The 16,279-nt window shown below is 36.4% G+C and overlaps 1 protein-coding gene across 1 annotated transcript; it reads left to right on the top strand.

Annotated features, from left to right (window-relative positions):
- Nucleotides 1–1,269: 1,269 nt before the first annotated feature.
- On the top strand, nt 1,270–16,059 carry LOC104161554 (succinyl-CoA ligase [ADP-forming] subunit beta, mitochondrial-like; the record flags this gene model as incomplete). Its single annotated transcript, XM_009700034.1, has 5 exons — nt 1,270–1,449; nt 11,995–12,094; nt 12,291–12,453; nt 15,296–15,424; nt 15,875–16,059. Coding segments are annotated over exons 1-5 (674 nt in total), but the record flags the coding sequence as incomplete, so codon positions are not given.
- Between the last annotated feature and the right edge of the window lie 220 nt (nt 16,060–16,279).

Below are 16,279 nucleotides of genomic sequence, written 5' to 3' on the forward strand. Positions count from 1 at the left end.
CTAGCTTGAAATCCTGTAGTAAAGCTTTGTTGTCTGTATCCTTACTTTATTTAAAATGAAACAAAACCTTAAAAATCCAATCTATTGGAAACTTCCTAATACAACCTGATTTTTGTGGTACTTGTGCCAATAGTACCTCCTAAAAAAATAAAAATAAATGCAAAATTTTGCTTGTGTCTAAGTTTGTTTTGTGATCTTTTTACCTTGAATCTTTTGGTGCAAATCTGTGTTCATAGATTAGCAGAATTCAGTAGCTTTGCTGTTTTGCGTGTGTATAAAATTAAGGTCTTGTTCTTCTATAGTAAAATTTGAAAAATGCAGCAAACATTTTTTACTTTTGTTGTTGACAATTTTCTTGTTATGAAATACAGTTACTTTACAAGGTACCCTTTGGAAATCTGTGTTGTCTTAAAGTCCATGAGTAGCTGTTCTTTTTAAAAAGGCATTGCTCATGTAGTACCACTTCTGATGTTTTAAAATCAAAATCAGTTTCTCCCTGAATTACTTTATACAGAATATCTATGAGGAATTCTTGGAGTTCTGTACATCATTTTTGCAGATGAAATTAAGACTCGTTCCACACTGGAACTTTCTGGATTGAATATTAGGCATGTTTATATTTTACTTGGCATTTGAAATGTTAAAGTTATTTTGCACTTCTGGCAACCCTCTGATTCAGTGTAGATGTTTGAAACAGGTCATAGCTGTTTTTTTCTGTTTCAGGAGAGTCATATGAAGGCTGAATAGTTTGTTCTGTAGCGAATTAAATTCTCCACATACAACCACTGAAGGTGGTGTAACTTAGTTTCTGCTGCCCCTCCTTCCCAGGGCTTAGTTCTTAGTTTGGCAGACAATCTGCCAAAACTTTTGAATGAACCTGTTCTGTGTGCTTTTCTCTGTTCTATTATGTTTCCAAAAATTCCTCAAGGTTCTTTTCCCTGCATATATATTCCCTAAAGTATTTAAATGCTAACTAAATACTCAAGGATGTTTTAACTATCCAGTCCTTGTGGTTGCTAGCAGCCTCAGCAGCTCTTTCCTGATGCCCCAATAAATCTTTACAAAACCCAGTACCAGACCTGACATGAATGACTAATGTGGAAGGGTTATGTACAAGTGTAGGATTAAGTGTTCAGGTGTTTGCATTGGTACACTGAACTGTACTTGTTTAACATGTAGACTTTTTTTAACCTAAACAAAGAGGGCAGTTTTTCACCACACAGTCATGTTCTTTGCTCTTTTTGTTTTATTTTTTTTTTCTTCAGGTACTTGGTGGAAGTCCAGGAATACTCAATAGTCATGGATTTCAGGTGCAACAACAGCAACAGAGGAGGCTGTCACTACATGAATACATGAGCATGGGACTGTTGCAGGAGGCTGGCATTTCTGTTCCACATGGACTAGTTGCCAGGACACCAGACGAAGCTTACAAAATAGCAAAAGAAATAGGTATAATATTAAAGAGAACATATACAATATAGACATGGGATTGATACAAGGTGTAACTGCTTTTTCTGTCTTTCCTGGTAAGACATTTCTTGGAGTTCTGAACATACCTTCTCTTTAAGAGAGCCTTTCCTATGAAGCAACTTTCTTGCAGATTTGAGTATTTACTTTGGAGCTGATTTTCTTAATTTGAAGTTTTCTAATGCTTAAAATTGCTCAGTGCACAAGCATACAGCGAAATCAGTTAAGTGACCCAGTTTTAAAGATGCTCTCGGTTGTGTATTGAGACTTACTTATGAAGCTAAACTGTGTCTTAATCCTGCTTCCGTTAAAGGCTATGAACATATATTTCAGGCACCATCATTCCCATATCCCAAATGCTGCAGATACTTTTCCTGTAACCTGTGAGTTTTGTTTAGAAGGAATGGGGCAGGTATAAATTGTGTTAGCCTAGACCAATACAACTACCTAAACTTCTTTGAGATAAGTAATAGACTCTACTTTGTGCAAATCCTGGATTTCTTTTTGCTCTCGAGCGAGGTTAGAGAAAAATCTTGTGTGAAGAGCTTCAGTGGTGGTGGCAGGTAAGGTTTCTGTAGTCCAAGGTCTCATACAGAACAGAAGATGCAAAGTATACTTACCTTTAGGTTGCAGACGAAAAGTAAAATCCTGTTCCTTTGTGAATGTGCTGTTCTGGCGGAATGCGAATACTTCATGCAGGAGGGGAGAATTTGATGGCATGTATACAATAAATTCCTGGCTTGTTGATGAAAAAGCATCCAGTCTCCTTTGCCTGGTGCTTAAATACTTTAGAGTTGAGCTTTAGATTTGGACTTGACTCTGTCTGTTAATTTGCCACTTTGCCTACTGTGTGTCGTAGTAAAATTTTTTGTTTTAATTTGGATGTAATATAGAAGTCAACTTCTATTGTTTGAGGCATTAACACGGTTGTGGGTTTTTTTTGCTTTAGTTTAAAGCTTTTTTTGCTCGCTGGAAAAAATGTAGTAGGCTTGTCACACAGTTTTAAGGAAGGACATTGCTTATGGTATTCCACTCTCATATGCAAATACCTAAATCTCTTTTCACCTCCAAATGGATACATTTGTAGTGATTCCTGGGGTTATAGGTTTTGTTAGATTCATTTCAGTTTCATGTGTAGATTTAATGCAAGAAATGTGATCTGAAAAAGAAGATAATTTTTTTCTAGAGCAAGTTGTGCTGCTTTGTAATGTAGAAGGGAATTGAAAAGCTGCTTTTCCTTCAGATCTCATGTCCCAGAAATTCAGGTATTGCCTGCCTGCTGCCTTTGTCTTGTTCCCATTACAGAGTAAGTGATACAAAATTAAAACTTCATTAGTATGAAAGAAAGGTGTTAAAATACTTCTGTTCTGAGAATGCTTTAAAATTGAGACCCTCTCCTTCTGTTAAGGATGAGCTTGTAGCAGGATCTAAACTTTACAAATTGGGCATACCCCTTGGCTTACATGAATGTCTGCCCAGACCTCCTGCTAGTGGCAAATGAGGTAGCCTTTGCCTATGACTCTTTAATAGACAGCAGGGAAACTTGCAGGTCAGAATTCCTTTGTTTTGTTCCTTGTTCAGAGAGGAGTCCTGTAGCAAAATAGGTATGTCTGACTGCAGGTTTATGGCTCTGTCTCGTCCATGTGACGTCATAGGCATGCCTTTTATCTGCAGTATGTGACCCTATGCAATTTCTTGGGGGTCAGAAAAATGAAGCTGTGAAGTGTATGAGTTAGCATCCTTTAGTAAGCTAGAATAAAGGAATTCAGTGCTTCTGGTTGTCAGCTATATACTTTAAGTTGGTGTATATTTGAGGCTATGGCTTTCTTTGGTACTTGAGATAAGGAAGGGAAGACTTCCCAAAAGGAGAACACACTGAAGGAGCTTGAGTTTTTGAGGCATTGCTCAAACGTTGTCCAGAACCCATTCTGAATGATGATAGATTATCCTTTGCTCCAGTCTTCTGGGTTTGTTATTGTAGCCATTTCCCCACTAGTTTTTGTGCAGTATGTACTTAAAAAAAACTCAAACCAAGCAAACCAAAACTCTAGCAGAATGAAAAAACCTCACTTTTTTCTGTCCACCTGCTCTTTGTTTATTTTTCTTGTGTAAGAGTTCTTGCCAGTACGTATGAAGTTATCTTTTGCTTCTTATGTATTAAACTGTTTTTTCAAATGTTTGTCTAAATGGTTACAAAGATAGTCGGTAATACTGCTTGCTCTGTCTCCCTAGTGCTGATCCGCGTGGTCCTGATAACCTTTAGTCAGAAACCTGCCACCTGCTCATTGTTTATTTTTCTTGTGTAAGAGTTGTTGCCAGTACGTATGAGGTTATCTTTTGCTTCTTTTTATGTATTAAACTGTTTTTTCCAATGTTTGTCTAAATAGTTACAAAGATAGTCGGTAATACTGCTTGCTCTGTCTCCCTAGTGCTGATCCGCGTGGTCCTGATAACCTTTAGTCAGAAACCTGCTCTCTGTATCTCTTCCCTTTTGTGAATACCTCACTTCGGTTAGAAATGGGTAACTTCTTATCCCAATGTATAACAACTACAACCTTCTCTATTAATGAGATTATCATAGTTTAGCTGTGGCTGTAGCTAAATCAGTGTAACCCTGTTGTATGAACAAAGCCAAAGCTTAACTATACTGAGGATTATTATCAATGAGGTAACTAGTATGTGGTAGAATCAAGCTGAGGCATAAGAATGTTGCATTTTGTCTTAGAGCCTAGTTAGAAGAGTGCGCTAAGTATTCTTTCAATAAGAAAAATAATTAAATTTATTAGAATTTAATTTGAAGTTATGCTTATCTTGAGGTCTGAAGTTAGATGAAATAGTCTGGAAGCCAGAAAGGTTCCTTCCTCTCCACCTCCCCAGTCTTTCTTGTACTAAATATTTTTTCTGCTAAAGACCAAAGTGTCCTAAAGACAGCAAATTGTTTACCTATATGTGAAGTAATTGTGAAACATATGTGAAGTAAAACAGTATTTTGAGCTTGCATTGTTTTCTTCCCTGCAACATCTTTCTAATATTTTTTTAAAGGAAAATGAGATGAAACTAGATGCTGTGAGCAACTTTTGAGCAATGATGACAAGATCACTTATGGTTTGAGTCTTAAGGAAAAAGAACTTAAACTTTTTTTGCTCTTTTTTTTTAAAATTTGATTTCTGCTGCAGCTATCAGATTTCTTAAAATGCTGTGTTCAACTCAGATTTCTGTTCTAGCTGGATTCTGCAACTAATTATTGTTTTGCTTCTATTTTTTTTAAGTGTTTTCTGTTGTGTCATGGGAAGGTTGGCCATTGTAATTATTGCAGCATTGGTTTGCATGTAGCTTTGTCTTTTCATATTTGTCTGGCTGTTGAAAGTCATCATTGGAATTTGTTACTTATCACAAGCAGCTTTTCCCTATAAAGAGCCTTCCGTCTCATTTCAAGTAAATTGTTATCGCACACTGGTTCATTAAACTATTATTCTTTTAAAATAACTACTGCTGAGTAATTCAGTCCCTGGGAATAGGTTTGGTCCTCATGTAAATGTCATTGCTCACTCACTTTTCCTCCAGTAGTTCACTGTCTCCATTCAAGACTTCCAGATCTTATTTGTGCTACTGAAAGAATGCATTCTACTCAGAGCTGAGAAGACTTGTATCTGATGAAGTCTTTAAAGACTTTATTGATTAAAAAAAGTATTTTTAGTTATTTGTGGGCTTTGCAATATGTGGCTCTTCATGTGTTACTTGAGAGTCTCACTTAAATTTGGAAAAAGTGAGCTGAGTAAATTCTGTTCCAGAGTGTTGATAAGAGGCTGCAGTATGTCTTGATGATTGTCTTGAAGTTTATGGTTTATTTTCAGCCTGTGCGTGCATTTCAGCTAGCACTGTGACTGGTGCTGATTTAGAAGGTGATACGCATTTGTTACCAAGAACATCACTAATGAACCTAAAGACTATTTCTTCAAGAACAGGTGCTTCGTCAGTGTGATAACAGGTAGCTCAGCAGAACATGGTCTTTGAAATGTATGGTATTTCTGTTTGGTAATACATCACCTATGAAAGTGTATGTATTGCTGTAACTGAAGTTTTGATGCTTCCTGACACCTTCCTCTGTTAACAGTTGTGTGGAAGGGAGTGACATATTGTATGCCTGTAGAAAAGCCTACTTTTCTTTTAAAGCATATATTTCTATTCATGATGATTTGAGAGGTAAGACTTCTGAAGTGATTAATATCTTGAAGGAGTTTTTGTATTCTGATAATTTTGTAGGATTTTAAGATAGTGAATCCCATGGCTTTATGCTTATGGCAGGCTGTCAAATCTTAGTAAAATAAAAAGCTGTACAGAGTAGGAGATGTTGAGAAACTGAGTGCATAACATTTCAGCTTTTCACACCAGAGTTCTTGTAAGGAGCCTGAAAACAGTGGAGTCTGCTGCTACTTTGGCTATTGCAGTAAAAGATTTAGTCCATCTCCTTATCAGTGTGGTTTATAAGGAATGATCTTTTTTGGTATGCTTTCTGCAGAATGACTGAAGTAATTGGCTTGGCTGTGTTCCTGCAGACAGTTCTGTGATTAATAGCTGTTTCTTTCAGACCTCTTTTAGTGCTTTTCAATGTTGTTATTTTATTTTTCTGTCTTACTTAAACATACAACCTGTATCTGTTTAAAAAGTGAAAAGTAATGCATAAACCTGGGTAGATTTATGAATGGATTTATTGATCTCAGGCTTGATTTAGTCCGAAATCAAAGTTTAGTACCATGTATGCAATGATTTTCTTAGGTAAAATACTACCTTTTTCTTTATTAGCTCTTCAAAGGTATTAGGTATTCCAGGCACTGCGGCACAAAAACTGGGATGGTTTTCTCCTTAGTGTATGCTACACTTTCCTCGTTAGCCTGTGATTAAGTGTGTTTTTTTTTCTTTGTTCTGTGTCACGCTGAAAGCTCACATTTATTTTTTTGTTCCTAGTACTTTTTGGTTGTTTTGCCATTATCGGTTTTCCCTGTTTGTGAATTGTCTGCTTGACTACATTAATTGATGTCTTGTAGAGTCTGAAGGTCCAGAGCATTTACTCAGATGCTGTAGGACATGGATGATGATCTCAGGTGGCAAACTTGTGCAGAAATCCCCCAGGTATTAAACCCCAGTTGTAGTAGTCAGTGTTAAGTAGTGTTTTTGCAATTATGTTCCTGGTTGCCTAGTCAAAATGTCTAGATAACCATCAGTAGTAGTCTAGAAACCAAACATTTACTTGAACTCTGGCCAACACTACTTTTTTGGCATCTGAAGTTTACATTTTACTTCAGCCTTTGCTTTCTTCTGTAGCATTTCACTCCTTTGAAGTTCTAATATCAAAACATGTTGTTGATAATAATTCACTAATTCAGATAACTCGTCTAGCCAGCAGATTCAAATTTTGACCACTGTATTTTAATTGCTTAACTTAAGCTATTGCTTAAACCAAACCTGTCTTGTGAGTTGATGAAAAACTTGTTGCAATTGATCAATGTCAGGAGGTATTTGTGTAGAAAATAGTATTTTGTAATAGTGGAACATCTTGTTTACTCTCCTGACTGGTATGGTCCTTTTAGTGAAAGTATGAAGATTCCTGGTGCATAATTATTTCAGTAGAGATACTTTGGATCTGCATGCAGTGATTCTTCTAACACTCAAAAGTTTCAAATGCTGAAAAAATGTAATTTTGAAGTTAAATTTTAAAAAACTATACTTATTAACAAAACACAGATAGTATACTCTGAAGAGATTCTCTGCCTGTGTTGACAGAGTTAGGGTTGGCATACACTTTATGTTGAGACTTCTATTGATAATACATTGTTAGTTACAAGCTTGTCCCTCCCTAGTTCCAGTAAATGCAACTATATTGTTTAAACTTAAGAGTTTTTATTATATTGATGCAACGAGAAAAAGTTGGTTTGCATTATAAGTGAATATATATTCTTCCTGGAACTAAAAACTTTTAAATACAGAGTAACAGGCAAAAGTTATGGTCTCTTGTCTCTCTCCCAGGGTAAGTTTGCAGTTGAATGATAGTTGAAAACTTGATGGGTGCTTGTGTTATTAACCTGTCACTGCCTTTGACTGTTGTCTGTTTTGTCAGAACACATTAGACTTGCATTAGTTACCATGACAGTGTTTATAATATGTGGAAAGCAGTACTGCTGCTACAGTCAATATTGGGCAGAGAAGTGGCAATTAAAGCGATTTGACAAAAGTCAGAATAGGAAACTTGTAAAGCAGAACGTTTTAGTAAAGTTTGTCTGCCCTAATCATCAGACTTTCTGCTTGCACAGAAAACTTATGAGATACAACAGAACAAGCCTTCTTTAACTGTTAATAAGCTTATCATAAGATTGTATTTTACATAGATCAACACATGCATGCAAGGAGAAAGAGACCATTCTCCCAGTTTGAAAGCTTAGGTTATGGAATCAGAAATAATTCCTTCCAATAAATAAATACCAGTATTGCTAGAAATGAAGATCGGGCTGTTTCCTGGCTGTGTCACTCTTTCACTGTCTAGTTAATAAACCATTGTTGAAGGTGAAACCTGTAGTGTTGGTACTGTATAGATTTTTTTTTACTGTCCTGAACAGACAGATGCTAGCTCAGGGTCTGCTGATTTCAGGCACCTGTTCTCATTGGTATCTACTTTTAATTTTCTAAATATTTCCTGATTCTTTTCAGGCTGTTTTACTTAGGTGTGCTTTTAGTGCTAGCTGCCATTAATATGGAAATGCAACCCTTAAAAAATGCTTGTTCTGAGTTTTGTGCGTTGACCTGTAGCTTGCTTGCCTGAGACATTAGCTGTACTAAAGATTTGTTGTTTCGTTCTAGGGCCCTGTGTTAAGGCTTTACAGTTTGTTACTGCTGCTGAAAGCAGATGTCCTGCTTTCTGTCCTCCTCACTTCAGTGTCCCTGTTCATATGCTTGGCACACAGTGTACAGGCTTGCAGAAGTACTGTCCGATGGATTAGCTTTTGCCTTCAGCAGAGTCACTCTTCTGATACGCTTCAATGCATGATTGCGCAAATGCTTGTGCTAGCACAAGAAAGAACACTTGAGTGAAAATCTGAGAATAGAACAGGATAGAGGCAGGATAGAACCGCTGCTGTGGTGTAGTGCTGGCTGGCATAAACTATCCTAAACTATCCTAACTTTGTATGTGGATACCTGCTCTAGGGCAGGAACTGCTATTTTTCATTGAAACAAAAGCCTAGCTGTATTTCAAAGCAGTGTAAGCAAAACACAGAAGGGCATAACTGTTGATACTGGGTATAAAACTATGTTAGCTGCTGCTTTCCAATTTTTTGCTTGGGTTACTGTATATCAGCAGTTCTCTGCTGTGTCAGATTGTGTGATAGTGCTGCAGCTGGGGCACGGCAGATCAGGTGTGTGACCAAACATTTCTGTCCTCTAGCTTTAGAGTCACTTTAAATAGGAACTGTAGGAAAAAATGTTTATTGAACAATAAATTTTCTGCATGGCTTAAGTTAAGATTTTCTTGGGACATGTTATCTTAAATTTTGTTTCAGGTACATCTGTGCAGCTTAATTGCTTGTAAACATAACTGGTCAAATAACCCTTGAAGTATTATGTGTTTATGCAGTCAAGCAGCTAGTTTGCCTGCAGTGCTGTAGGAAAACAAATTACAGATCATTAATATCCTGCTTATTTAATGCCACAATTGTTGCATAAGGGATAGTGCAATGACAACTTTGTTATGGCCAAAACTGATTGTGAAAAGTTTAAAGTTGTTTCTCAAACACTTTTGTTTGGATGTCTTTGTGTTGCCAAAGTGTAATCATGCATAATTAAGGCCTTTAAGAAATATCCTATGAGATCAGGGTGGTGGTGCATATAGCCCAATACTCTGCCTCTCATGGTGGCAAAAGAACGTGCTGTTTAGGGAGATTGTTAGCCTGGCTATTTTCTGCAGGCCATACCCCTCATTTCCCCCCAGCGTTCCTAACTGTTGTCTTAGGAATATCAGAGGGAACATCTCTGCCCAGTTTCTTTTGAATCTCCTATTCTCCCTTCATGTCTCCTGGCAGGCTTCACTATCTTCTGTGTAAAGAAGTGTCTTTTTTTTTCTTGCATCTTTTTAAAACTGACTTCCCTTGGTGGGTGGCTCTTGGTTTTGGCTGGTGTAGAGCAGGAAATGGAATGTAACGATGTATGTGTAGTTGTGTGTTCTTGGTCTGTGCCTCACCACGTATTGCTAAAGACAGTAATCATGGTCTTGCTTTGTTCTCCTTTGATAAATTCAAAGAAGTGCCAAGCTCTTTTATTCTCTTCTTGTAAGGCAAGCACTTTGTTTCAGTGATCATCCTAGTAACCAGTTGTCTTTCCCATTGACAGTTACTTTTATGATCATGCCCAGAGCTAAACATAATGTTCTAGCTCAGCTCTTACCAGAGCTTTAGTTGTGATCTGGTTCTGACTTGTTCAGATTCTGATCTTTATACCTAGGAGGAGTAATTGCTACAAAGAAGGTGCTTGTGGGTGAACTTCATGGCTTCCCTGAAAACTTCTCTGGAGAAGCAGCTTTTACCTTCTGGACTTAGTGTAGGAGGTGAAAAGTAGGGTGGAGAAATAGGACCCTCTCTTCTGAGTTTCCTAGCGGACTGTAAGTTTGACCTCTTAGTCTTACGAAGTATTTCAGTTCTGAATCTTGGTCAGATATAAAACTTCAGTGGAAAGCTCAAAACAGTAAAATAATGCTGTGAATATTTTAAATCTTAAATATTTGAGTCACTTCAGACCCTTGTGAAAGAGCCCACATGGATCCTCTGTGCGCAAAGGAGCAAGTGTGGGGTTTGGTTTTTTGTTTGTTTTTGTTTTTTTTTCTTAATCTATTCACAGAAAAGAAAGTATTTTACTCTCTTTTATATAAACACTAAGAAGTCGTGCTCCTCCAAATTTTGTGTTTGTGTGTACGTGCAAAGTAAATTGTTTTCAAATGGATGGAACTTTATTATTAATCTTACATGTTGAAATATGTGGCTTCATTTGTCCGTGTTATTCATACATGAATCTTAGTATTTCCTAAAGCAAGCTTTGTACTTAAGGTAATTGCATAAAAATTAAGTCTTGTTTTGTGTGGCTTCTATAAAGCATGTTAACTTACTTGATTGCCAGTACTTAGTAGCTATAAAAAATATTTATCTTCAGAAACTGAATTAAATGTTAGATAATACACTGTAGTAAATCAACATATATTTGTGTGTTTATAGCCTTCATGCTTCTTGTGCCAAAGAACTTCATATCAGTTGTGAATTCAGAGATCTGTTGTTAGGTAGACGGTCAAGAAGTAAAATCTACAAGTAGCTAGTTAGGAGTAGTAACTTGAGCATTTCCTTTGCTTATAGCCACCCTAGCTTGTGATGTTATGCAAGTTTAATTTTATCTGGCCAGGCAGGGTGCGGGTCAAAATAGGAATCAACACAAACTTTCTGTATCTGCCGTAATCTTTTTCAGTATGCATAGCAGCTAGTTTTGCTCGAGTACTGTAACTTTTCTTAGGCTTTTCCATGGTTACCTCTTCATATCCAAGAGAACAGCAAGTTCGTTCTTTGCTTGGAAAGACTAGGATGGCTCAGCTAATGGTGGCATGAGAAAAGATGAGATGTGCTGCACAAATGTGAATGGGGTAGCTCTTAACATCTTGTGGTCTAGTTGCTTTCTGCAGTGTATTCAGTGTAATTGAACTTAAATAATAACTCAGGGCTTTGTTTTTCTTTCTTTATCACCTTAAATGACTTGATGAAATTTTTTCTTTGCTTTCTGTCTTTTAATGACACTTCAGAATATCCCGATTGATTTTGATTATATTCTTATACTTTACTTTTTAAACCCAAATACAGTCTCCTCTACCTAGAAGAATATTTTGTAAAGGATTTTTAAACAGTTAAAGCCAACTAAAGGGCTTACTCTGCGTACTCTGGGAATAATAGTGGATTTGCTTAGGTCTGACTTCTGCAAAGCACTCAAGCTTATGCATCAGTGCTCTGCTGAACAGAAGCCACAGTGGACCTGCAAGTTGGCTTTGGTAAGTGCCGTAGTTCAATATCATTGCTGAGAAGATAGTGGTTACAGATATAGGGTATTTGTACTTGATTGAGGAAAATCTTGGATTATAGTGTGTCAGATACTCAGTTTCATCTTGTTAATAGTCTGTGAGATACTAACCATTTCTTAGTGGGTGCTTAATCATTTGTGGTTCAAACACGTGTTAAAGATATATCAGAACACTCAGTGTCAACACTTTTGGATGCTAACTCACCAAGGTTTATTCACAGAACAGCCTAAAGCTGCAACTTGTGGATGGTTTGAAACTTTTGGAATAACCTATGTGAGTTACAATACAGTCTTTGATTCACGTATTTTTGTTTTGAATTGGGGTGGGGATATAGAAGGGGGGATAAAATGAAAACAACCTTTATTAGTCTACCTGGGGTAATTTGTTTTAGTGGTGTCAGATGACAAATTTTGGGTTTTCTTTCATTCTAGGTTCAAAGGATCTTGTGGTAAAAGCACAGGTTTTAGCTGGTGGTAGAGGAAAAGGAACATTTGAAGGTGGCCTCAAAGGAGGAGTGAAAATAGTTTTTTCGTAAGTTGTTTCTAAATTATCCGACCAAGTGGAAAAACTTCAAAGTTTCACATTACGAATTGAACCTATTGCTTAGTTTAAAATCAATGTTTTAATTATTAACCTGAAAATAACAAAAAATAGATAAGATTTTTTTAATGCTACTTCTGTTTTTCCAGCAGTTTCTTTGTCACATTCTGAGCTTCTTTTATTCTAGTCCAGAAGAAGCAAAAGATATCTCCTCCAAAATGATTGGAAAGAAGTTGTTTACCAAGCAGACAGGAGAAAAGGGCAGGATATGCAATCAAGTATTTATCTGTGAGCGCAGATATCCCAGGAGAGAATACTATTTTGCAATAACAATGGAAAGGTCTTTTCAAGTGAGTAATACTAGAAATAGAAGTAAATTAATTAACTTGTTATAGCTGAATTTAAAAAAACCCAAACAAACCCAAACTGTTTACTGTACTGGTCACTTGCTTTTGAAAATCAGAAATATACATGAGCTAAATTTTGTTTCCTAGTATCTCTGACTGTATGATTGCCATAGTCTTTAAATGCTTTAAAGGTGTAATACTACAATTTAATTAAGAAATAATAAATGAATACTGGTAGCCCCAACTGAAGTTCAGAGTCATATGGATGAAGGGGAGATGGGTGGAATGAGGGGGTTATTTTCATTTTGGTTTTAGTTTGCACTTAGCTGCCAGATGTTGATACTAGAGTTTAGTTTAAAAATGCAGCTATGTGTGCACATGTACACCCTATTTAAGAATATCAGTAAAAAGATATTGCACTTATCTGCCAGATGTTGATACTAGTTTAGTTTAAAAATGCAGCTATGTGTGCACATGTACACCCTATTTAAGAATATCAGTAAAAAGATAAGTAAAAGTCTTTTGGAAGAGCCAATAGTCCTGGATAAAAAGGATGTTTGATTTCTCCGAGGTATGGAGGTTCCTAGAGGTTCACAGGTGTGTCCCTCAGTTTTGAGAGTGCCGGTAGCTTTCTTAGACCAATACTCTTCTGGAACTGGTAAGAAGATTTGGGCGTAGAGGTCTGTTTTCAGAGCTTTTGGGAAGTTGGAAGCCATAGTCTCCACTGCTTGTATATTCTGTATGCGTGGGTACTTAGTTTTTTAGGCTACAATTCAAACCCAGTTACTGAAATGTGTCAGTGTGTTTTCTGACAGACTAGTGTTCTGTTATGAAGCGTAGAGCATGAATAGCTAAGCAACTTCAACAAAGCCAGGGTAAAGCGGGTCTTGGAACTTTATTTTCTGAAACTCAAAAAAACCTGAGTTTGGTCTATCCAGATGCTTAGGAGTTTGCAGAGGCAGTGTTCTTGGTAATTACAGGAGTATCTCTGGCATGAGTAATTTTCTGTGGAGGAATGAGGAAGCTAGTCGTCTTTATTTTTTTGTTGCAAAATTAGGAGTTAAATATATTTGTTCCTTCCTCTTCCTCTGTTGTGTTCTTTCTGATAGGAGAATATAATTTGTTGGATTGTAGTACAATTGTGTGACTTGGGCACTTATATTCTGTTGGGCTCTGTAATAGAGCAGAGAGGATCTAAATGTTAGAGTATGCACCCTGGATTTACCACAAGGTGGCATTAAAATACTATAAATGGCTAGATTTTATGATCTTAAAATTGTGTAAGCAATAAGCAAGCATCCTTATGGAAATAAAATTTACTGTAACTGATTTAAGCAAATTAGATAACGGGAAACATATTTTCCTGACTTGTTCTTGTTCTCATATAAAAAAATAAATCTGATTTGTGTATATTGAGCATAACTGTGCAGATTATTGTCTCTTGATAGGGATGTACTTTGTTTTTACTGCTAGCTTTATAAGTCCTGTTTTCAGATATGCTTGTAATTGCTGTAACTTGTCTAGGATGCTTATGATGAGGAAATGCCTTTCAAAAGAAGGAAGTGTGAAGGTTGAATAGCACACGGTGTGTACGCCTGATGTTGTTGCAAACCTCTTCCTTTAAGCAAGGGAAGAAGTCTGTAAAATACTCAGTTAAAAGTGGAACTTGATGTCTTGGGTGTTATTCGCCAATAGGGGCAAGGCTTCTTATGTTTTAAGCAAAACTGTTCACTTTCGTCAATTCTGTGGAACAATGAGTTATGTTTGTCATGTGTTTGTAGCTTCCTGACTGTTCAGGAGATGAATAGCCAGAAATGTTCAATGTGTTGAACTTTGCTATTAGATGTAGGATAATTCACCATCTTTATGTTTCCATTTGGAAGGATCGTGATGGAAAGGGAGTGGTGTGGTTATTAAGCATGTTCTCTGAACCAGTGTCACACTTTCTGTAATTGTCAACAGTTATAAGGCTGTTCAATGTTTAAGACCTGTGCCTATGTGTAATGCTACCTTAGTACACCAGCTGTCATAATCCCTGCAGAGGTGGTGATAAGGGAAGGTAGCTTGAGATGATACAAGTGAGCATGTCTTTACTGTAAACTGGAGGACTGTTCCCATGGGGAGAGATTTTTTTAGATCCCATGGTAGTGAGTACTTGATGTTTTTGTTGGGATCTAGATAGCTTTTTTAAAAAATCTCTGCTGCAAGTGTTACCAATTCTGGTTCTTAATTTCTTTTATTATTGAATAATTGAGTGCTGTTTTGTCAGAACTCGGTGACTTCCTTCCAGTGATGGCTATAGTTATTGAGCTTTGTGATAAACAGGAATAGTTTGTGGTAATTTGTCACTAGGTTCTGCAGACCTAGGTTTGTCCTTGGAGTTGCAACATGGCAAGATGAATAAATGAGTGCCTGGCATTCGATGTGTCTTTGTGTAGGGGTGAGTGGAGAAGGGGGAGATGAGAATTCTCTTCTTTTTCTGGTTACAACCTAGAAGATAAAATGCATATTATTACTAAGTTGAATCATTCTATCAAAATTTAAAACTAATATATCTGTTAATTGCTCTGTTGCTACCGTGTATACAAAGGAAACTTTTCCTTGTTAAGAGATCAGACCCAAAATACACCTTACAATTTGGAAAGTATTATTAAAAGGTTTTATATAGATGTACTGAATAGATAGTAAAATTCTCCTCAGAGCATACAAGTAAAATGACCAAATAAAAAAAATTTCCAACTAACAACAAGGTTTTATTGCTGTGAGGTATATTGTGGGAACAACTAAGTTTCAGTTGTGTGATATAAAATTACTTATGTTTTTTTTTTTTCCTGTTTTGTTCTAGGGTCCTGTGCTGATAGGCAGTTCTCAGGGTGGTGTTAATATTGAAGATGTTGCTGCAGAGAATCCTGATGCGATAATTAAGGAACCCATTGATATAGTAGAAGGCATAAAAAAGGAGCAAGCTGTTAGGGTAATTGTTAATGTGGAAAAGTACACATTAGTGAGGATGGGAGGGTTGCTTCTAAATTTTGTAAAGTGTACATGCATTCAACCTGCTGAGTTTTCTTAAACCCTTTTGACATTTTGAAACAGAATTGAACTAGATGTTTAAGTATTTTCAGGTGATAGTCAATGTGAATCCAACTCTGCATGGCAGTGCTTTATCTAGCTTTTATATAGATTTGTAAAGGCATATGATAATGACGTTTTACTAGCTCTTTTTTAGGATAAGTGCAGCGTTTTGTATTGAAAACAATATTTTCAAACCGAAGAGTTACTTTTTTTTCAAGGAAGACAGGAGAGGTTCTACATCTACAAATTCAATTGGCACTGAAATAATAGCTAAACTGGGACGTTGCTAATTTGTAAATTAATCAAACCCCAAACATCAGTCAACTGATAACCAATCTCTTACTTTCAGCTTGCCCAAAAAATGGGATTTCCTCCTAATCTGGTGGATGAAGCAGCTGAAAATATGATCAAATTATATAATCTCTTTCTGAAATATGATGCTACCATGATAGAAATTAATCCTATGGTGGAAGATGCATCAGGAGTTGGTAATGTTTCTTCTTCATATTCTTCATGTAACAGCTTGACATTTTTGTAAGTCTTAGTTAGTTGCTTCGCTTTCCTAAAACTTCAGCTGTATACAGCAAGAGGATTTAGCATTAACATGATAAGTTGAAAAACAAATTTAGTAAAGCATATAAATTTGAGAATCTGAGTATAGTAGATACCTGCTCTTAATTGCTAAGTAGGATCTTAAGTTTAATTAGCTTCCTTTTAAAAATTTTTTATTTATTTAAAAAGAACATATATTCCA

This window comes from Cariama cristata, unplaced genomic scaffold (genome assembly GCF_000690535.1).
Source record: "Cariama cristata isolate BGI_N322 unplaced genomic scaffold, ASM69053v1 scaffold19305, whole genome shotgun sequence".
Taxonomy (NCBI): domain Eukaryota; kingdom Metazoa; phylum Chordata; class Aves; order Cariamiformes; family Cariamidae; genus Cariama; species Cariama cristata.